The 21,705-nt window shown below is 40.4% G+C and overlaps 2 protein-coding genes across 2 annotated transcripts in view; one reads left to right on the top strand and one right to left on the bottom strand.

Moving 5' to 3' along the window:
* The window catches only part of amn1 (antagonist of mitotic exit network 1 homolog), a 109,185-nt gene that overhangs the window by 57,771 nt on the left and 29,709 nt on the right, over positions 1-21,705 (bottom strand). The window lies entirely within an intron of this gene.
* Positions 4,246-8,864, top strand: etfbkmt (electron transfer flavoprotein subunit beta lysine methyltransferase). The gene is made up of 3 exons (XM_080874290.1): positions 4,246-4,785; positions 6,847-6,977; positions 7,979-8,864. The coding sequence occupies exons 1-3, from the start codon at positions 4,490-4,492 to the stop codon at positions 8,326-8,328; spliced, it is 777 nt and encodes a 258-aa protein (XP_080730416.1). The 5' UTR covers positions 4,246-4,489; the 3' UTR covers positions 8,329-8,864.

Raw genomic sequence — 21,705 nt, 5'->3', positions numbered from 1 at the left:
TTGGACGGGAGAGTATAGAAACACGGTCCAGGAACACAACACAAAGGAGAACTAGATAACGACACAGGTCTACAAAACTCATCAAAGACAAGAGAAGAGTTGGCCATGACACAACAGAGTGATGAGGAGCAGATGAGAAGACAGGGTGCATGTGCCTCAGAGCTTGATTGGTGGATGGGCATCAGGTGTGCAGGTTGATTGCACATCAGTAGATGATTAGAGCGCCAATGCCATACACACAAAAACAACAGAGAAAACAGGGACCAGAAAAATACACAGGAAGGGGAAAGACATACAAGAAATAGAGGGATTAATGGAGAGATAAAGCAGTGACCGTGACATTCTGAGAAGTACAGTTACACTATTTTGCATATTTTATGTTACTTTGGTTCAGGTTCTTTTTAAAGAAAAGAGGTTTCAGGCCGTAAAGACACTTTGTACTTTGCAGTCTGCACTCCTGCAAACCCCTGGGAAATGGGACAGGAGGACACAGAGGAAATTTATAGCCAGCACTCAAAGGGTGGAGGTTTCATTGCAATATCACTGATGAAAGGTTTGATGATCCTCTTTGGGAGGTTTTGCTTTTACTGGGGGAGTTCATCATGCAGGAGTGGTACCTTTATTTCCCTTTGGAATGCCACTTGTGGAGTTCTAGAGTTCATCAAAAGGGAGGAGATAATTTACAGGTGTCATTAGTCCGGCTGGGCAGAAGAAAAGTGCATCAAACAATAAATGAATAGTTTTAAATCTGAAAGGATGAAGAGTAATGTTGCATTTCAGAGTGGAGGAAGAAGTTGGATGGAAAGAATAGAGGCTTGATACTCATATTGAACTGACTCCGGTCTGGCTGCGCTGTCAGGATTTAACCTTTAAGCCTAAAAACACTTAACTACTGTAACAGTTTAGAGTTTTTGCTGGGAGAGCTGTAGAAAGCACTTCTCATACTAACATAACTGTGATTAACTCGGTGATAAAGAAGCCAAACATCACAAAAATTATAATGGAAACATTTCTAGTAGACTTTATCAACTCCATTCTGTTGTCTGTTCTCATTCTTGTCATTTTTTTCTTGTTTTTTCTTCATGCTCTGTGTATACATTACTAAAAACAGAAAACCTTTTGCTTTGAATTCTCATTCCCATGTGCCAAAAGTATTTTCCTGTTTCAATGAACAGAGGCTATGAATTGCTTTTTAAACTGTTAAATTTCAGGTCTGTTGAACAAGCAAATCATACATGATGCTATAAAAAGATGTCTGAAGCACAGCCAGTATAATGGAGAACAAAGGTATATGTGATCTTCTCCGTGTGCAGAGTGTGATCAAATTGCTGCGCCATTTCCACACTGACTCATAGACCGGGGCCTCAAGGTTGCAATTCCAATATGAAATCAACTCGCTACACCCGCTAGCTGTGATAGACAGCAGCCATCTGTAAACACAATCCCCGAGCAGATCTGTGGGTGTGCCAGTCTAGGCCACAGGGGTCAGGTCTGGGTAAATTCAATGACAAGAAGACAACTATCCATTAGGACTCCTCCACCTTCTCCATCAAAAAGCAATACTTTCTCACAAGATGAGAACATAAGAGGCGCCATAATTGAAGCCTCGGGCTGCAGTCCCCTCTGCCACCAGATAAACTGCACATAATGTATGACTGTGTCTCAGTAAACCACCCGATCATATACGCACTGTTGTTTTTCACTCTATTCATTTGAAGTAAATACTTTAGCAATGTTAACTACGTAAAGCACTTGCTTTAGTTTGTACTGCAAACATGACCGGGATGCTGGGCAAAATGCTTTGTTCTTTTATCATGTTAATTATTGATGTTTTTTATTATTAATTTTAATCTTTTTGTTTCTTTTTATAAAATCCTATTCATATTACTGTACATTTTATCCTCTGTTTTGCAAAAATAGTCTATATTTTCTGAAGCTGTCTTCTACCTGCAAATTAGAGGTGAGACAACATATAAATAGCTTTGATTGTGTGGCTCATTGTCCATCAAGATGGTGAAAAACTTGATTTTGGAAGAAAGAAAGAATTGTAAGATAAAGAGTTTTTAGAACATGAGGCTTTTGCAGTAAATGGCCTGTATTTGTATAGCGCTTTATTAGTCCAAGGACCCCAAAGCGCTTTACACATTGTGAGATTATTCTGTTATCATATGTTATCTTATATCTGTAGTTAAAGTAGTTGAATTATGTTAACTGCTGTAGGTCATATAATTTCCTTTAGTTTAGATGGTGTGCTGTGTATGTAGTTTAGTTCTCATTATACTTTTGGGTTAAAAGAACATATTCATTTTGTAGTTCATTAGATAAAGTGTGCATCACTCTGTATCCTTGATCTGCTGTGAATGTCTCACACTGTGTTCTTGACATGTTTTACTGCTGAATCATGAAAAGAAAGGTTGTATGCAGGAGACTCTGCGTCTAGGACAGGGGAGACAGACCACATTCCATACCCCCACCTTTACAGAGAGCAGAAAGACAGGGAGCCGAGGTCATAACTTAGGCGCCGTAACAGAGAAAGAATGTGAATGTTTAGGCTTTTACGACTAGATGGGGGCCACTAGAGGCTATAAGAAGCTGAGTAACCCGTCACCATTTGGAGACATGCTGTGACCCTCTGCAAGCATCTCTCCCGTCCGGACGTTCTTATGCTCTTAAGTGTTGAATTGTATGGAAATAAATGATTGTTGATTGAGCATTTATACACTGAGTATTGTCCTTCCTTCAGCCCAAAGATTAAAAGAATTGGGAGATTTTAACAACATCCAGTCATCCACCCATTCACACACCGGTGCTGGCAAGCTACATTGTAGCCACAGCCACCCTGGGGCGCACTGACAGAGGCGAGGCTGCCGGACACTGGCAGCCTCTGACCACCACCAGTAGGCAACGGGTGAAGTGTCTTGCCCAAGGACACAACGATCAAGACTGTCCGAGCCAGGGGTCGAACCGGCAACCTTCCGATTACAAGACGAACTCCCAACTCTTGAGCCACGATCACCCCATTTATTGGTAATGACTGTGCAGGACAATAGGCAAGGCAAATGACACAGCAAATAGTCTGAGGAAGCCTCAAACTGAGTATCAAACTGAGACTCAAACCCAGGGCATGCAATATGGACTGTAGCCTTCAGCACATGGGCCACTGCCTCAACCAGGCGACCTCTGTGACTTGCATGTTTTTATTTCGTATTGTGGTTTAACTTTTTATGTCTTAAAGGTTTTGAATGGCTTCGTTTTTATTTGTTTTGAACGTCTTATTTTGTTGTGCAAACTCCTAACTGTTTTTTGTTTTATGAATTCTGCCGAGATTATTTTTCCCTAGCCCAAGACTGGCTAATTGACATAATTGAGTCACCTGACAGATGGCCACAAGGGCTAAGCCGCAGCTGGAGATAGGTTGCACATCCCTATGACTAATTTGCTGTTTCTCCTTTAGTGTAACATCTAGTGGCAGGTGGCAGGAGACAAGTAGCAGCTGTACATGACCAGGTCCTGCAAAACGTAGCTGCCACTGATTAATCATTACTTATTTTACACACAAATAGTGATCAGTAATGTGCAGGGCATCAAATCTCATTTTGACTTTTTCATCCTAGATGCCACCTAGAATTGCATCCTAATCAGGAAATGTTCCCTGATCTAAAGTTTATTCTAAATCCAGTAGGAACAAAAGTAATAGCTGTGATATGTCTGCCTAAGATGGACAGAGAGACATAATATGCATGCATCAGGTGAAAGAAAAACTGCAAAACTGTCCCTTATGAGCTGTATAAACTGGTAAAAAATAGGCCTTTTACCAGTAGGTAAAATAGGATCAGTGAAGTTGAGTTACATAGACCAACATGAATCTGTTCAATTTCTAATTCAATTAAAAAAAGGAAACATTAATAATGAGCAGAAACCTGTAATTGTTCAATACAATCACGGTTTTCCCACCCATATATATGTTCTAATTATGTTTTACTGTTTTAAAATTAATTTGGTCAAGTTGCACTTTTGTACTTTAATATGCTCTGACAGGGGAGGTATGTATTACTTGGAATAGCGTGTCCACAAACCCAATTACACTGACTGAGAGAGAAAAACACTATATATCCCATAAACAGATAATAAATGCACGCCCATCATTAGCTAAAATTACATTAATACTGCATATAAACCACTGGTAGGAATTGTTTTGAACGGAACCGAGAGTCTGTGTGTTGTTTCCAGACGGTCGAAGGAAGCTTCGTCCGACCTTGTTTTGCATTCGTGTGGGAAGCAGCAAGAATCGTGTTATCTGTTAACCTTGTTAACTTGATTGTTGCACCATTGTAAGGTTTTGAAGAGTCACGCTTTACAAATAACAGGATACAACTGTTAGCTTCAACGAGAAATAGTAAAAGCCTCTCCAAAAATGCAGTTATGAGGCTAATGGGACTGAAAGCCCCGCTAACGTTAGTCTAGCTGCTTTTATCTCTGCTTTGTTATAATGTCAGCAGCGCTTTTAATGCCCCTGCAATGCAGCCGCCATGGTAAACTTATTTACAAAGTGTTTACGCAGACACAAGGACACAGATACCTCTCAAATGTCTGCCCATCTGCTGAGCACATCAGGAAGTTTATTATAGAAAACACGGAGATAACAGGAGAGCAGAGCCTGACTCCTGAGATCAGGCTGAGGTTATTCACCCCCCGATGCAGATTCTGGCGAGAGAGACCGGAGTTATGGCCCTTTGATGACCCCTACTGGGCTATATACTGGCCAGGGGGACAGGCACTGTCGAGGTAAGATGACAACCATGGCTAACCGGTCACTTTATTAGGTACACGTCTTAAACTGCTCGTTAACACAGATATCTAATAATGCATTCACATGGCTGCAACTCAGAGCATTTAGGCATGTAGACGTGGTCAAGACGACCTGCTGAAGTTCAAACCAAGCTTCATGGGCCTTCCGCATACCTCTACAGTTGTTACTGTTGTGATATTTTGATACCATGATAGCATTTACAGGATATTGTTTTATAGTTGATATCATACATGAAACTGTTACTCAATAAGGCCCATTTACTAGTTGTTTTTCTCTTTCTCTCTGACCCAAGAATTGATGTGTAAGAATCACAGGCTGGTACCCCAAGGTCGAAAATACCACAGAGACGAGACCACTTCCTTACTCCCATCCTCCCTTTTTCTTTATCTCTTAGAAAAAGGCTCGTTAAAGGCCAGGTGGTTTGTTTCAGAATTCACTAATGAAAGAACTCTGTATTCTATGTCTAGGAGTGTATTTTGCTGGGATGATCATAAATTGTAGCTGAACTGATAAACTACACACAGGATACTTCTTTGCTCACAAGGCAGGAAGACGTTTCCTTATTTGGTCTGTACTGGTTTGAACTGAGAACTTGCTGACACACGAACCTTTTTTTCCTCTATATAAGCTGTTATGTACTAAATAAACCTTTGAGTCGATTGGGAAGGCAACCTAAAGCAGTCTCTGTTTTCTTGTTCTCCCAAGCTGCTCCCGAGCTCGTACTAACACGCTGAATGGCATACCTGAGTGTTACTTTAAATAATTAGGAATCTTAGAAGGAAAGGACAGAACTCTGCTTATCGCTCGTGCCTTGGAGGGAAAACCGGGATGGACATTTTTTTCCTTCAGTTACCTGACATGTTTTATATCTATATGTTTTCCTCTACGTTGGTGTCAGCTTTAACCTTACAGTTTCTGTGCCATCGCCAGCACAGAAACGCCATCCTACCATAACTGCCATCCATTCCTAAGGCAGCTTCTCTCTGATTGTGATCTGTATTAGTGTTAGTGTGTACCAGTCTACCTTCAACGCCCAACCCTTCACACCATGGCGTTAAATACTTGCAATTTTCTAATAACGAGTGTACCAACTCTATTATAACCATACATTGAAATTCATGTTAAAAAGAAACTTTATTAAAAATTTTATTTCTAACAGAACAGAATAAACTTTCTGGCATATGCAGAAGAGCATTGCTGAACACTCAGCGGCAGAAGACCACACCAGGTGGCACTCCTGTCAGATGAGTATTATGTATGTACACTGCAACACAGCATAGATCTTCACCCAAAAATACACTTCAGAATGCTTTTAAGACATCAGGGTTCCGCTCCGTCATGCATTAACAAGAATATGACATGCATCAGTTACAGTAAATGGTCAATTTAAAAAGATAAAAACAGACAAAGAAGTTCCTCTTTCTATCACATTCTTCCATACATGGCAATTTGTTTCACCCTCCAGATGGTCCTTGAGGGTTTGCAACCTTCTCGACTCTTCTTCTGTCACCTGTTACTAGGCAAACTCAAATGCAGTTAGAAGCTAAATGAATTCCAGGCCTTTGGCCTGGCCTTTCTTTAAAAGCATTTATGTTTGTAAGCGTGTAGGCTTGTTAACCTTCTGTTGCTCCAAGTCACTTACACCATGGATCGTCAGGACATCGCGCCAAACGAAACTTAAGACCTTTAAATAGACTGAGCATCAACTCTTTCATGAGCACAACCTGCAATGTGTGTATAAAATGATTATAGCCGCACCTTTAATATAAGTTTTAATCTAATGCCAGTAGCTCTTAATGAACGTTTTAATGCAATGATAATGATGAAAGCTATGTGTAGCAGTAAAATATTTTCTTTATTCCCACACACGTCATGTGTTTGCAGCTGACAAATCTACAGCAACTTTATGATACTGTCATCACAATATAGACTACAAAGAAGGTACACCTAATAAAGCGCTAGCTAGTGTAGTTTTTGATGTCCAGCAATTTCTGATAACAAATCGTTTGTTTTTCTTTAATGACTTCCTATTAAAGGTATATCTTAGATAACCCTGAGGTGTGCCGGAATCAGACAGTCCTGGATCTGGGGAGCGGCTGTGGAGCCTCTGCCATTGCTGCAACACTGCGTGGTGCTGCTCACGTAGTAGCTAATGACGTTGACACTGGTACGCATTTGTGTGTATTTATTTATGTGTTCACATAATCTGTTATTGTTGCTGAATGTTTCTGAACTGTTAAATAAAAAAGCAGGAATTATGAGAAAGTAGGTTTGTTGTTAAAATGGTTCACATGTGTATTTTTTACGCTTTGCAAGGACATACACTTTATCCCTCTGTTAAGAGATGTACTCTAAAACACTTCTTCAGTAGAGAATCAGAGAAGAGAAACACGCAGAATTTCTTGCTAGCAAGGGCAGCCTCCAGAACTGAGACTCGCACTGAGAAACTGCCCCGTTCTTTATTTATACTTCAGTGGGTGCTTGTGTGTGTGTGTGTGTGTGTGACCCCATAAACGACTTCCCTAAACCTGCTGGACTTCCAGTCCAGCAGTTCATCTAAACAAAAAGCACTTAGACTAGAACAGATATAGCTACGTTAATCCTACCGTAAAACAATAAGACACGGTACGACCTCTCCCATGCTCCTAGGATGTGGGGGTGAACGCCAGAACACCCTGGAATGTTACAGACCTCCTAGGATGAGACATTCTTTCAATATGCCACCAACTATATACTTCTAAACACAAATGATTACATGCAGTATTCTACCATATGCAAACTTATATCATTAAAAGACTATACTGACTACTAAGTACAATTTTCCATTGACACCCTCTAGACATCCACATGTATGACCAATTTCAAAAGTCATTCTGACTCTAGATTATTTTAAATTATGATTTATGTCCAGTTTTGCATTTTTGCTGTAGCTTTTTGCATTATCTGAAAGAAATTAATACTTTTTCCTGTGTGTTGTCTAGAATTATTGGTGGTGATACATTTGCGCTACTACTGGCATTTAAAGTAAAAAAAAAAAAAGGCTAATAGATGATGCCAAAAAGGAGGATAACATTAACAAAATAGTTATTTTTAAATACTATTGAAGCTGTTATAGTATTTTACCATATCTTGCAGTAGAAGCCTTAAATCTACTGGTTTGTGTTACAGTTGCAGCTGTTGCGACCCAAATGAACTGTGAGCTGAACGGGCTGGAACCACCTGTTTGTCTGACGACAAACATGATTGGTTCAGAACCCGACGCCTTCAGCCTGATCCTCTTAGGTGACATGTTCTACGATGAGGCCCTCGCCACTCACCTTCACAGCTGGTTGGACAGCTGTGTCAGAGTCCATGGCACTAAAGTACTTATCGGAGATCCCGGCAGAGCCCAATTTGAGAGTCACAGCATCCGACAGCTGTTGCATCAGCTTGCCCAGTTTGAGCTGCCTGAGTCTGTTAGAGAGGAGAACTATGGTCTAACTTTCAGCACTGTTTGGTGCTACCGTCCTGAACTGTAACAAATAAATCGTAGCATCTGTGATGTATTAATCTCTGCCTAATTATTGTATCAAAAATACTCCCCTGAATTGAAATGTGAAGATGTTTTGTGACTTCTACGCAGTTACTGTTTACTCTGGGTCATGAAAAGTCTTCATTGAAAAGAAGAAACAGAAGTGGAAGGGAATACAAGCTTAAAGTTATTCATAATTTTAGTGTATTGTTAACTTGATCACAATTTTTAAATGCATGTAAGTTACACACTGCATATTAGTGCTATTCACAAACATTTGCAGAGAACTCTCATGAATATATTGGTAAATCAACAAGAAACACTGAGAAATATGATTCTTGAAATATTTGACCTGTATAAAGTATTATGGCCATCACACTATCTTTTTCAACTGTTTAATAACTCATGTCTTAAATGTATTTCACATCGTTCACTTTTGAGTCACAAAATTTAGAAACATTCTGGGCCATTCATACAACCTGGAAAGTTTGGCTTAAAATTATTGACCAATTTAAACACTGGGTGGTGAACAGAAGATGGCAAAAGACAAAAAACAAAAACAAAGGGAAAAAAACAACAACTTGGTACCAAACTCTTGAACCTTAATGTCACAGAGTACATAGTGTGCATTATTATTACTATTATTATGTAGGCATTAGTAAATACTAACTTAATAAAGATGTGCCACGCTTAATTTCATAAGAACCATGAAGATACAGTGATCTTTATCCAGAAGTGGGAATTATGTTTGTGGCTAAACCATTATCCACAAAAACATCAAAAATCTTAGCGTGTGAGGCTGTGCCAGTAAAGGGTCGTAGATTTGACATCTCTGAATGAAATTCAAAATGTTTTTTATAACTATGGTTAATGTATAGTTTGACTTCTAAGGTACACACAACACAACAAGACATAGAAGCGGGGATAGTTTACTACACATCATAAAAACAAAAACATTCATCTCCAATCTTTCAACTGTATCTTTCTGTTCTGACTTTAGAGTCTTTGTTTGTTCATTGAGCCGCACTTTGAGAATCACACCGTTGTGGTAGTGTGGGAGAAAAGGGTAAGGTGTGTGTTGGGTCTGTCTAGCACAGGCCCACCGCTGGAACGAGACAATTTAACTACACAGCAAAAGCATTGAACACCAAGTAGGCAAAGTTCTTTATGTTACTCATGCATGAGGGAGAGAACCACGACAAGCGCCGTTCCTTCGCTTGACCACAGTCGCTCTCGTCCGCTCCCCCGTAACACTGCTCTTTTATGGAGGTTACATGAATATACATGGGTTCATTAACATATGACGTCTACATACACACAAAGAGTACCTTGCCTGTGCGTTGTGTAAGTGTGTGTGTGTGTGTGTGTGTGGGGCCAGAGTGTGACCCCATGAAGGCTCCCTGAAGCTGGTGCCAGGAGTCTAGCGGTCCATCTAAACAAAAGGCTCTTACACTCACACGGATATACGTGTGTTTGCTATACCATAAATGAGCAAGAGAAGATACGACCTCTCCTAGGACGTGTGTGATCTATGCCAGAACACTCTGTAGAGGAGTGAACGCACCCCCCTCTTCATGCTACACAGAGTTGTTACAGACCTCCTAGGATGAGACATTCTTTCAATCTACAAATGATTATATATTTCTAAGCATATATGAGTAAATATTTCTAAGCATAAATGACAATGAACAATACAAATCTAACAGTGTGAGAGACTAAACCATTACACAAAAAACTTCTAAAGTCTAAAGAGTGTGTGAGGCTGTTAGCCGTGTTGTCCAGCAATAAACATATCCACAATGTGACTCTCAGAATCGCTGATTTCAATAGGTTTTACTTGGAGCAACGACTGAACCATGCGACTTATCTGCCTCCTTTATATGGGGTTGCCTCCTGAGGTACAAAATGAGTCTTTCAAATGTGTTGGAATATCCCACTGCATGTATAGGCACTCTGGACACCGCATGGTCTTATTTCTATTAGCCTTGACTCAGCTGTGGCCTGCTTTCAATTAGTTACGGGTTCACTTTCCTTACAAGTACATCACAGTTATTTGCTCCTGTGTTTAGGGGGAAAAAAGCAGCTAATAGTTTGTGGGTTTTGTGTTTGTTGTTAGTGGGTGTCTGTGGTGTTTTGTTTTGGGGTTGTTTTTTGTCAAACTAGGAGTGAACAAAAGCAGAAAAAACAGTAAAGATGCAGACTGTAAAAGTCTAGTTTATTTAGTGAATTCGTCAATTTTTTTATAGTCCACAAAGCAAAGAAGCCTACAACATAAATGGATACTACAACATAACATGGACAGTACGAAGTAAAACTCATTGTCTTAACAGTTTATATTCTTTACATTTAAGAAATTAATGATATTGGAGTTTTTTTGGTGTTTTAAGCCTTCTGTTAAAACGTGTGTCTTCACTTCTTTCTCCCAGCAGCTTTACTGAAGTGACACTTTAACCTACAGCTGATGCTTCACATCACAATCTTTGTGATGAAAAAAAAACATGTTTTCTCGTTAAAATATGTTCATGCTGTTACTTCTCATGAAAATGGACAAAACCCCTGTTCAAGCTTCCTCTTCTTTCTTCCTCTTTATTAATTACCATAGATCATTAATAGGAACCACAAAAGATTTGTCATATTATCCCCACAAAACAACATGTTTTCATAGAAACCGTTGTGATACAGAGATTTAGTCTTGTTTCACAATGTGTCATGGTCCGGGTGTGTGCCAGTGTGTCTCCCTCCAAGTCGGCATCTTCACCCCTGGGAGGGGCCTCAGTGTTCTGCTGATTGCTCACACCTGTGGGTAATTTAGCCGGGGACTCATAAGGCCAGCGCACTCAACCTCTTGACTCGACTCTCCCTCCAGCCCAACTGCTGTTTTTTGGGTTTCTTCTTCTTCTTCTTCTCCTCCTCATTTTTAGAGGGACTTTTACAAGAGGGAAGCTGGTTTTCTAATTAGCAGAAATGCTCAATAGACAGAAAAACAAGGACACAGCCCTAAAAGAAAATTACCGTGAGATGAGGAACACAGGGCACGGTGGTTAGCACTGTTGCCGCACAGCAAGAAGGTCCTGAGTTCAATTCCACCATCAGGCCGGGGTCTTTCTGTGTGGAGTCTGCATGTTCTCCCCGTGTTTGCGTGGGTTCCCTCTGGGTACTCCGGCTTCCTCCCACCATCCAAAGACATGCAACTTGTGGGGATAGGTTAATTGGATAATCCAAATTGCCACTAGGTGTGAATGTGCGAGTGAGTGTGAATGGTTGTCTGTCCCTATGTGTTAGCCCTGCGACAGACTGGCGACCTGTCCAGGGTGTACCCCGCCTTTCGCCCTATGACAGCTGGGATAGGCTCCAGCGCCCCCCGCGACCCTGAAAAGGATAAGCGGAAGCGAATGGATGGATGGATGAGGAACACAGCCATGTTTTACGCACACTGCAGTTCAAGAAGAAGTCAAGAAGGAGGAGACGACCGAACATCTGTGCAAAGAATGTTTATGTTCATCCTGAGAGGGGGGGTGGAGCTTGGAGGAGGCAACTTTAAATTGGGACCTTAAAGACTGGCGTTGCTTTGCTTGGTTCCAGATTCTAGCTAGACTGCGGTAGAATTCCAAAAAAGGGCATTTCAAAGAAATCGTTAAAGCGTAAAATTAGACATTTACACCCATGATGTAACCTTCTGACCATGCTTATTTAAACACAGTCTTGAAAAAGTGAGCAAATGTAGGTCGACTGCTCTTTGTAACTTCCAGATAATGTGTTAATGTCAGCTACTACTGCAGTCATCCTGTTGCTTCTACTCAGACTCTGTTATCTTGTAATATTGTATATATGGCAAAGGTTTAACTGACTGATGAAATACACATTGCTCCACATATTATGCATATATGCAAGAATATATATTTATCTTGTAACACTAAATAATATTAAAATCTGAAACAATGTATTGTTTGGAGTTTAGTCTGTTACTGTTACTATTTTTACCATTTCTTCTTGGAGCAGATGTAACCCACAAAATTTCCTTAGGGGTTATTAATAAAGTATTCTGATTCTGATTGTTTCAGGATGACCTGCCATCATCCAATGACACATCTGCTTACCTGTATCTTTTTCTTGTTTCTCCTCTTCTTTTCTCTTTTTTCTAAACTGAGGACCTGAGGGCTTTGAACTTTTCTTGTCCATCTTGGTTTTAATTTTGCACTCCAGTATGAACACCATTCCCCAACCTGAGGATCACCACAACATAACCTAATAGACCTACCTATCTTAGTTCACAGATTAACTTTGCCTAGGGTTTATTTCTGAGATTTCGCACAACCCACAAAGTAAATTTCCCAGTGTTAAATCAGCAGTGTTAAAGTGTATTTACTCTAATATAGTCATTATAACAACAGCTGGAGCAAAACGCCTCCCAGTGTGGGTGATAATTCGTGGAGTTAAAAGAGCAGTCACAGTGTCAATGTTACTCTAGAAAGCTCCTCCCACCTCAGACTCCTTTTCAAACCAAGAGGATTTTTCACGATGCCATTTTCTTCACGTCAGTTACACGGCAAGTTGTTCATATTCACTTATTAAACCAACAATTTGACATTTTAAACACAAGTAGCATGTTAAAATAAGGTTACATTCCTTTTGTCCATGTTTATTATATATTTCATTTCGTACCTGAAGCAAATGTGACACTGCCTGTATGCTAACGTAGGGTTGTTAATTAGTGTTGGCGAAGACTGTAAGGCTTGTTAATTTATTTCAGTGTGTAGTGGTGATTGTGTTGTGTTCTAGCATGTTTGAAATTCCATTAAATTAAACCCTCCATGTGTTGGGAGCTACATATTAACATTAGCTAGCTAACTAGCATTTTGGCTAACCTTGGTGCACGGTCAATTCGCTTGTTATTGTTACATTTTAAATTATGTAAGGCAAGCATTAACTAATTAAAATTTTACACTGATGTTACATCTTTCACTTCTTTTTGGATACCTAGATATAGAGGTCGTTTTCAGTAAGGTTATTGTCTTATTTCAATTCCACTGTCTTCAGTGATTTTACAGTTACAGTGATTACAACCAGCAGGCAGTATAAGCTTGATAAAGTATCCAAAATATCCAGGATTCAGTTTGTAATGTTTTCTTTTTGTAGTTTGAACTTAAGATGACAGTGTTTGTATTTGTAGTGAGTTAACTTGATGTTAACTAATGATGGTATTGACACAAGTTACCTTTTTCCATTTTTGTTAGCAGACTGTGCAGTATGTTAAACTAAAGATGAACAAAATACTGACTCCCTAGTGCTAAGTTAGATCAGACAAATGGTAAAAGTACTAGTAATTATTTTAGGTCTGTATTGAGGAATATATTTCATGTAGGTGAAATACTCATTTAGTACAGGGCTTAAAAACTACAGCCAAAGGGCTGAAACACCTTGTTACACTGAAAAAAAGTAACAGTGTAAGAAATAACGCTGCAAGGCTGTTTTACTGGTATTTATGGGACTGTTTTAATTTTCACATTTTCTATTTACAGTAGTTCAAAGAAGAGCACTGACTATAAGAAATTACTGTCCACAGGAAGCATGTTGCTTAAAGCAAAACTGGGAGGTGTGCAGAAATTTGCTAGAGTATCTGAGCCAAGCCTTAAGGAATTTTGATTGCTGGTAAGAAAACAACATTGTATAAAAAAGGTGTTCAAGGTGCTTTAAGTTCTTTTTGTTATTTAGTCTCTTCAAACTGCATTTTATGATTAATTGAAAATCATTTACGTTTTGAAATCATCTTAGCTATGAATGTATATTTAGTGGGAAAACTGTATAATGTGAGTGTGTCAAGGTTCGAGTTTTTGAGGAGGAGACAAACGACTGCATGGTCCTCAGTAGATGTCAAAATAGTGGTTTTTATTATACACATATATATGTGGGGAAGATGAGCATCATAAACCTTTCAGAGCTGATCTCCCCCGAACAACCATGTCACAAGGCTTTTATTGCAATGATGACGTCAAGTCACATGATAAGTATCAGTCAGTTCTCAGAACTCAGGAAGTTCCCTGTGATGGCCAAACCCGTGGCCACACTCTAAAGTCGGTAACTTTTGTATTTTCATTCTTCATTTTGAACATGGTAATACATTTTAGTCTCCGATAACTTTATTGATTGGTTTGGATACATTTGTTCTATTTGTAAGCGCGCACATTTAGTTTACTTATGTATTCATACTACTTAATTTCTTTGCTTTCTGACTAACTTTTGTCTTTTTATTTCTTACCTGCCATCATCCCTGGGAGTTGCTGGACAAAAGATGGTAGCCAGGGTTTGAAACCATTAAATACAAAGGAAGATAATTGGACCACACCATCACTTCCTGCTGAAGGGGGGAATGTGTGTTTTCTTTACTTTAAAAACAAAGTATTTGTATTTAATTAAATATTTGAGTTTAGGGTTTAATGGGGTTTTTGATTTTCTTCTTTAGTGTTTAGTTTATTAACAAACTAGATTGTACTGCATCGTTTGTGATTTATGATTGTGTTTTGTTTGTTACCCCTCATGTGTCACAATGGTCTGATCAGCCATTATATATACCCTTGTATGTCATTTCATGTTTAGGTCAATTATGTATGTTTGGGCAGTCATTTGGTTTGTTAAGGTTGCAGTCTTTGCCTGAGTTCAGTTTTGTTTCTTTGACCTCTTTTATGAGCTCAACATTTATTAGTCTTGTAAATATAATTTTTGGGGGTTAAATAAATGGAAACTATATTTTTCTAATAACTCCTGGGCTCCTCCTGTTTTTCAACTCGGTCCATCACATTCCCCTTATATGGCCTCCAGATGTTTCCACTCAGTCCAGCACTTAGAGAAAACCAGTGTGTGTGGTGTGTATATCTATTCGTGTCTATTGTGAGTGTGTGTGTGTCAAACAGGGAGCATGTCCTGAGATGCCCTCACAGTTCTCCATAAGTGTGTGCGTGTTCTACATGACTATGTAGGTGCGTGTAGTGTGGACTTGAATGTGTGTACTCTGTGTAAGTGTATTCAATTGTTGTCCAAAACCAAATATGGGGTTGTCTTTAGTCAGCCTCAGCTTTGACAGCATTACAGTGGAATGTGTGGGGAGTGTGTAGTGCATGTATCTGCAGACCTCTTATTATTGCTCAGTTTAACATGAATATGATTAAGCCTGGAATGCAGGATTCTTCTGTAACCATAAATGATAAACCATAAGTGATGCAAAAGCAATAATACTGAGTGTGAATAGTAACACAGAGACAGTAAAATAATATTCCACCTGATAAGTGTCACTCCTTTTAATCTACCACTTATCAAGCATGTTACTGGCGCTTAATAATTTCGTTTTTATTTATCTGAGTCACTTTTGAAAAAGTATCTTGAAATGATCTTCATTTTAGGCTACAAAACATTAGATGTCATGTAATCTCTTTGTTTACTCAAACTTGTGTGCTTGTTTCCAGCATTTGCAAAGTTTGGTGTGCCAGCCGTAACAAAAGGAGTGAAAGTTTTTGATAGTTCAGGGACTGAGTTGGATGATGATGTATTTGAGGATATAGTAACAGATTCCTCAACTGGGATACTAACCATCAAATATGAAAAAGGTTTGTTTGAGTGATGTGTGTTTCACTGGATGCCATTATTTTAGTATCATTATTACATTGTTTAGGAGGGACCATGTACACTACATCTGTACAGATGAGAAAGTCATTGCGGCACTCTGTACCATGTGTTATTATCCACTTAGCTGAAAACAAACTGGTAGACAACACAGCTCCAAGCAATTTCTGGACCTTCTTCCAGCTCTCCAAGTGTCACCATCTTTCCTGTTCCTAAAGCTAATGTTTCCAGGCTAAAGGCCTCCCAATGCTTTATTTTATTACTATTATATTTATTTGTACTTGTGGTGTACTGTGAAGGTACACTCTGTAAGGCTGCATCTTTAGCCTGAGTATGAATCTCAAAAAACACATACTCCATTGAGGAGACCAAACTATTCACAGTAGATTGGCTTAATCCAGCTGCCCTGAGCTGTGCAGCAGCTGAGGCACACATATCCAAAGTGCTCTTATTTGACCTTTTCAACTTTTCAGATGTTGTGGGTGTTTCTTCTACATTAGTTGACATCACCTCTCCTGTAGTGCTAACGTCTTTAACTGCCACATCAGGCACTAGTAGCCTGTTGGTCAAAATAGTTAAGGTGTTTGGTATTTAAATGTTTTCTAAAACCTGTGGTTTGGATGAACGTGTACATGTTGTGAAGCATAGTGTTGTAAGATGTGCCAAACACAAAATGTGCTTTAAACAGTTCATCAAAAGCACCAAGTGAAGAGGTAGACTTGCATGGTATGGCATTCTTGTCAAGAATAATGAAGAACCGGTGGATGCCATTCTTTTTCACCCCAACAGCCAGGAGGTAGGGTTGAGTGCTGGTAGTGAGGCCATTCTCCCCGCAAGCTCCTCGGAGCCGGTATCTGGTTGCGGAACATGAAGACGCTCTTATTTTTCCCTTCTTTCCACGGAGCATCGGTTGCTTCTGATCTGTTACTGTAGACGGTGACGGGGGTGTCACTAAGCACCGATGAGGACCAGTCACCGCTGCTGCCTCCCATGGGAGAGCAGATCTCTTCCCCGTCCAAGTACAGAGGAACGCAGGGCTGCAGAATGAAAGGCTCCATGTTGTCTGTGCATAGAAAAGTGCTGGCCCTCCCCGTTTTTATTCTCCTCCCTCCACAGACCCCCCTCCCTCTAAGGGAGAAAACAATTTTTTCACACAGGACGTGATTAGTCACACATATGGAATCCAATACACACTTCCAGAGTACCCTCCCCTCACTGGATGCAATTCGTCGCGCTTATGGATCATATTACACACTTCCAGAGTAGCCTACTTCCGGTAAGGTCAAAAGGTCAAGGTGGGGTGTTACTTTTTTACGGTGTCTTAAAGTCTGAAACAGCCAACAATGCTCAGTTGTTAGAAACAATGTAACAATGCAGCAAGGTTGGGTAGTCGCTTAGCTAACCGTAGAAAATCTGCTTATAAAAGAAACACACACACACAATTTGCCGTTTCAGCTCGATTGTCTGATAACAAAAGTCTTTCTATAGTGTCAGTGTAAAAAGACAAAGTAATTCCTGTTTGTATAAATTCACCATGAAAAGCCAAAATGCGCACAATGGCTGATGAACCTAATTAAAACGCACCCGCTACGAGAAGACAGAGCGTGCGCAGTGGGACCGCATGGCCCGGAAGTGCCCCTTTTTCGGATGAGTGGGCGCGCGTGCGTGAGAGTGCATGAGCGCGTGCTCGTACGTGCAAAAAGTGCCAGTTTTTAAGCTCGGCAATGGGGATGTGGAAAGAACTCTTCCTGGCTGCTGACTTTCCTGAGGATGCCACTGACGTAAATGCTGACATTGGTGAGCTGTTGTTTCTTTGATTAGCACACAGAACAGTTATCCTTTTTGTCTTTTGGGTCTACTCAAACATTTTGTCAATGCAGATGCATTGAAATGTGTTTTTGTTGATGATGATGATTCAACTTTATTAAAAACAAATAATTTTTTGCAGGCTGGGACAGTGACCTCTCAGCAATTCTATTGCTATTACATCTGATTCCACCATCTGGTCAGGGTCGGAAGAGACCAGGAAAGGTGTCAGCTTCTCAAGCAGAAAGGCGTCTTGTGGTCTTCAAGAAGGTTTGTGTTTCTTTTCTATTTTTATGTTATGAATTACCAATTTAAGAAACACTTGATTCTTATTGCCTGTCTGTATTTGTCTTTTCACAAATATTCAAGAGCACCTTAATGCCATCACTCCACATTTCACTACCACAGAGATTCATACTCAGGCTAAAGATGCAGCCTTACAGAGTGTACCTCCACAGTACACCACAAGTAAAAATAAATATAATAGTAATAAAATAAAGCATTGGGAGGCCTTTAGCCTGGAAACATTAGCTTTAGGACCAGGAAAGATGGTGACACTTGGAGAGCTGGAAGAAGGTCCAGAAATTTCTTGGAGTTGTGTTGTCTACCAGTTTGTTTTCAGCTAAGTGGATAATAACACATGGTACAGAGTGCCACAATGACTTTATCATCTGTACAGATGTAGTGTCTGAGATTCCGTTTTTTTGTAAGATCAAAAGTATTGTTGTGAAAGATGACATTGTATTGCTCTGCGGAAAACTGATGGAAACCCTGTATTTTGATGACCATTATCATGCATTTAGGGTCAGACTGCATCCCAATATGGTGCTGAAGGTGTTGAACATCAATGAGCTGTGTTTCTTCTTCAAATGAAGTATGGCATTTCAGATTCCTCCCTGTATGTCATTCCGTATGGCGGTTTTATGCCGAACTAAATTCATTGTTTTAAAGTGTTTTATACACTACATGAGATATTTTTATATTTTGAGCCTGACATAAAAATAAAGCTGTTAAATGTATTATCTAGTTGTGGTTTTTGCTCACTTTTTTATATGTAAAAGCATTATTAAAAACCAGGTTTTCATGCTGCAAAACACAAAACTCAAAATCTTTCAACATTCCCTCCTGTTGGTAGCGAATTTAACAATATACAGCAGATACATCAATGTGTTTCAGACACAGACCCTACATTGTGAGTGCTTTCGGTCTAATCATAAAATGTGTATCATTCAAACATAATCATTCATCACATTAGTTTCATACTCATCGTCTTCTCCTTCTTCCTCGTCTGGCACAGTGACATATGCAACAATAGAATAGAATAGAATAGAATAGAATACTTTTATTTGTCAATTTCTTCAAATGTACTTGCCATACAAAGGAATTGAAATTACGTTTCACACTGTCCCATGCGTAGACATTGACAACAATAAGGTGCAGATGCACAACAAAAACAGCCCTAACAATAAAGTAATAAATAGTAATATAATAATATAAATAGTGCTAAAAGAAATACTAAAAATATATATATAGTTGCAGGTGTGTGCAATTGCAATGCAAGTCAGGAATGTTTTCAGTTCTTGGTTCAGAGAGTGTTTCTTTGTTGGAGAGTGTGCGTGGGTGAGGGGGAGTAGAGTCCAATCTGTCTTCCTATACTTCTGCCAATCTGGTGATTCTGCTGGCTGGGAGTCGGGAGGGAAGAGAGTTCAGCAGTCTCACAGCCTGGTGGATGAAGCTGTTGGTGAGCCTGGTAGTGCGGGAGTGGAGACTTCTGTATCTCTTTCCAGAGGGCAGGAGGCTGAACAGACAGTGCGCGGGGTGGGTTGCATCGTTGACAATTGTGATGGCTTTGCGGGTGAGGCGAGTGGTGTAAATGTCTTGCAGGGAGGGGAGTGGTACACCAACTATCCTCTCAGCTGTTCTCACAATGCGTTGTAGAGCTTTTCTGTTATAGTCAGTGCAGCTACCGCCCCACACAGTGATGCAGCTGGAGAGGATACTTTCAATAGTGCCTCTGTAGAATGTAGTCAGGATGGGTGGTGGAGCACTTGCCCGCTTGAGTTTGCGCAGGAAGTAGAGGCGCTGTTGTGCTTTCTTGGCCAGTGATGCTGTGCTGGTGGTCCAAGAGAGGTCCTCACTGATGTGCACCCCCAGGAACTTGGTGCTGCTCACCCTCTCCACCGCAGCGCCGTCGATGGTCAATGGGGGGTGACAGGTGTGGCCTCTCTGGAAGTTGACAATAATCTCCTTGGTCTTACTGACATTTAGCAGGAGGTTGTTGTCTCTGCACCACGTGGTCAGGAGCTCAACCTCTTTCCTGTAGTGGGTCTCATCGCCCTTGATGATGAGCCCCACCAGCGTTGTGTCGTCCGCAAACTTCACAAGGTGGTTGGAGCTGTAGGTTGGTGTGCAGTCATGTGTCAACAGGGTGAAGAGCAGAGGACTGAGCACACAGCCTTGTGGAGCCCCCGTGCTCAGGGTGATGCTGTTTGAGACCTTGTTGCCCACACGCACCGCTTGAGGCCTCTGGCTGAGGAAATCCAGCAGCCAGTTGCAGAGGGAGGTGCTGAGGCCCAACAAGAGATTGGGATATCATTCTTGATACCATTCCTCTTACACAGGGAATAATGCATGTAGTAAAGATACAAAACATGATAAGTATTACGCCAATAAACATCAAAACCTTAAACATCAGCATTTTCCATGAGCCGCTCATAAGCCAATCCCACCAATTACTTTGTGAATTTGCCCAATCGGTTACCTGTGCCTGTTTAATGTTTCTAAGTAATTGTAGAGCATTTGTCATATTGTCAGAATGCACATTGTCTGGAATATAAGTGCAACAAGTTGTATTAAACAAAACACAAAGTCCGCCCTTTTCTGCCAAGATCATGTCCAGGGCAACTCGGTGTTGCATAACAGTTATTCTTATGGCATCAATTTCCTGATTTTGCTCTTTGTTGATGCTGGTCGATGCATTTAAAAACAGCCCAAAACGATAGTCCAATAGTCAGGGGGTTGCTGTGGTTTAGGACAATTCCTGAATATTGACTGGCAAAGCTTACAGCGCATGTCACTTGGGTCATGTTCATAGGTCTGCCATATAATGTAGCATGCTGTGTTGTAGCAGGCATGTGTGAGCATATATAACAATTTTTGCCTTCTGTGCGATTATATATGTATCTATACCAGGCGTTGTTCATCTAGGGATGGATGTGGTCCTGTGTCACTTCAGCCAGGTGTGAGTTGTCATATGTCCATGCCCTTCTATGTAAGTTGGCTTCTTGATCCTTTAAGTGCATCAGGGTCCATGCTGTAAGCAGCAGGGCCAAGGTCGTCAGCAGAATAATCTTCATGATGACCAGACACACCGATTTGCTCTGGTGAGTAGACTACAGGCGAGAAGTAGAAGGCGGGATATACCCAATCAGCCCTCCCTTCACCTTATAGATCACCAAAGAGTCGCGGTGGTGGTATCTTTGTAGCTTCATTTAAAGGAAGAAGAGCTTGTGAATTGGACAATTGCAGGAAAAGGGAGTGAGACATTGTGTGCAGAAAAAATGTGCTGTGACAGCCAAAAAGCTACCTCCTTTTTCAACAGATAAGCTCCTGTTTCAACAGATAAGCTAACGGTTTTTCCTTTTAAGGAGTTATTATTGAATTCTATACATGCCACACCTGTAGTTGTTTGAGTATAAATAAAGAATATACTGAGAGCCCCAGCACGATTCCCTCTGTGACGGGGCATCGTCCATGTACATGTAAAATCTCTGAGTCGGTGTTTCTTGCCTCCTAAGAGTTTTCTCCTCACAGGGTTTTTGCCGATGCCGCACCCCACCACAATGCCGCCCCGGGCAAAAGCCCGTGTCGCCGGTATCAAAAACCGCTAATGCATACTAGTCATTTAAGCGACCAATAATTTTTTGGAATTTAAAATGTGCTAACTCAATTTGCTCAACACAGC

The sequence above is a fragment of the Rhamphochromis sp. 'chilingali' genome, assembly GCF_963969265.1.
Source record: "Rhamphochromis sp. 'chilingali' genome assembly, chromosome: 2".
NCBI classification, from domain to species: domain Eukaryota; kingdom Metazoa; phylum Chordata; class Actinopteri; order Cichliformes; family Cichlidae; genus Rhamphochromis; species Rhamphochromis sp. 'chilingali'.
Note: the sequence above shows the minus strand (reverse complement) of the source record. Positions and strands in the feature narration are given on the sequence as shown.

Bases quoted from the DNA above. Each gene is read 5' to 3' on its own strand.
- etfbkmt (XM_080874290.1), top strand. From the start codon at position 4,490: ATGTCAGCAGCGCTTTTAATGCCCCTGCAATGCAGCCGCCATGGTAAA. The intron at 4,786-6,846 runs GTAAGATGACAA...TTCCTATTAAAG, and splicing joins GGGGGACAGGCACTGTCGAG to GTATATCTTAGATAACCCTG. The intron at 6,978-7,978 runs GTACGCATTTGT...TTTGTGTTACAG, and splicing joins AGCTAATGACGTTGACACTG to TTGCAGCTGTTGCGACCCAA.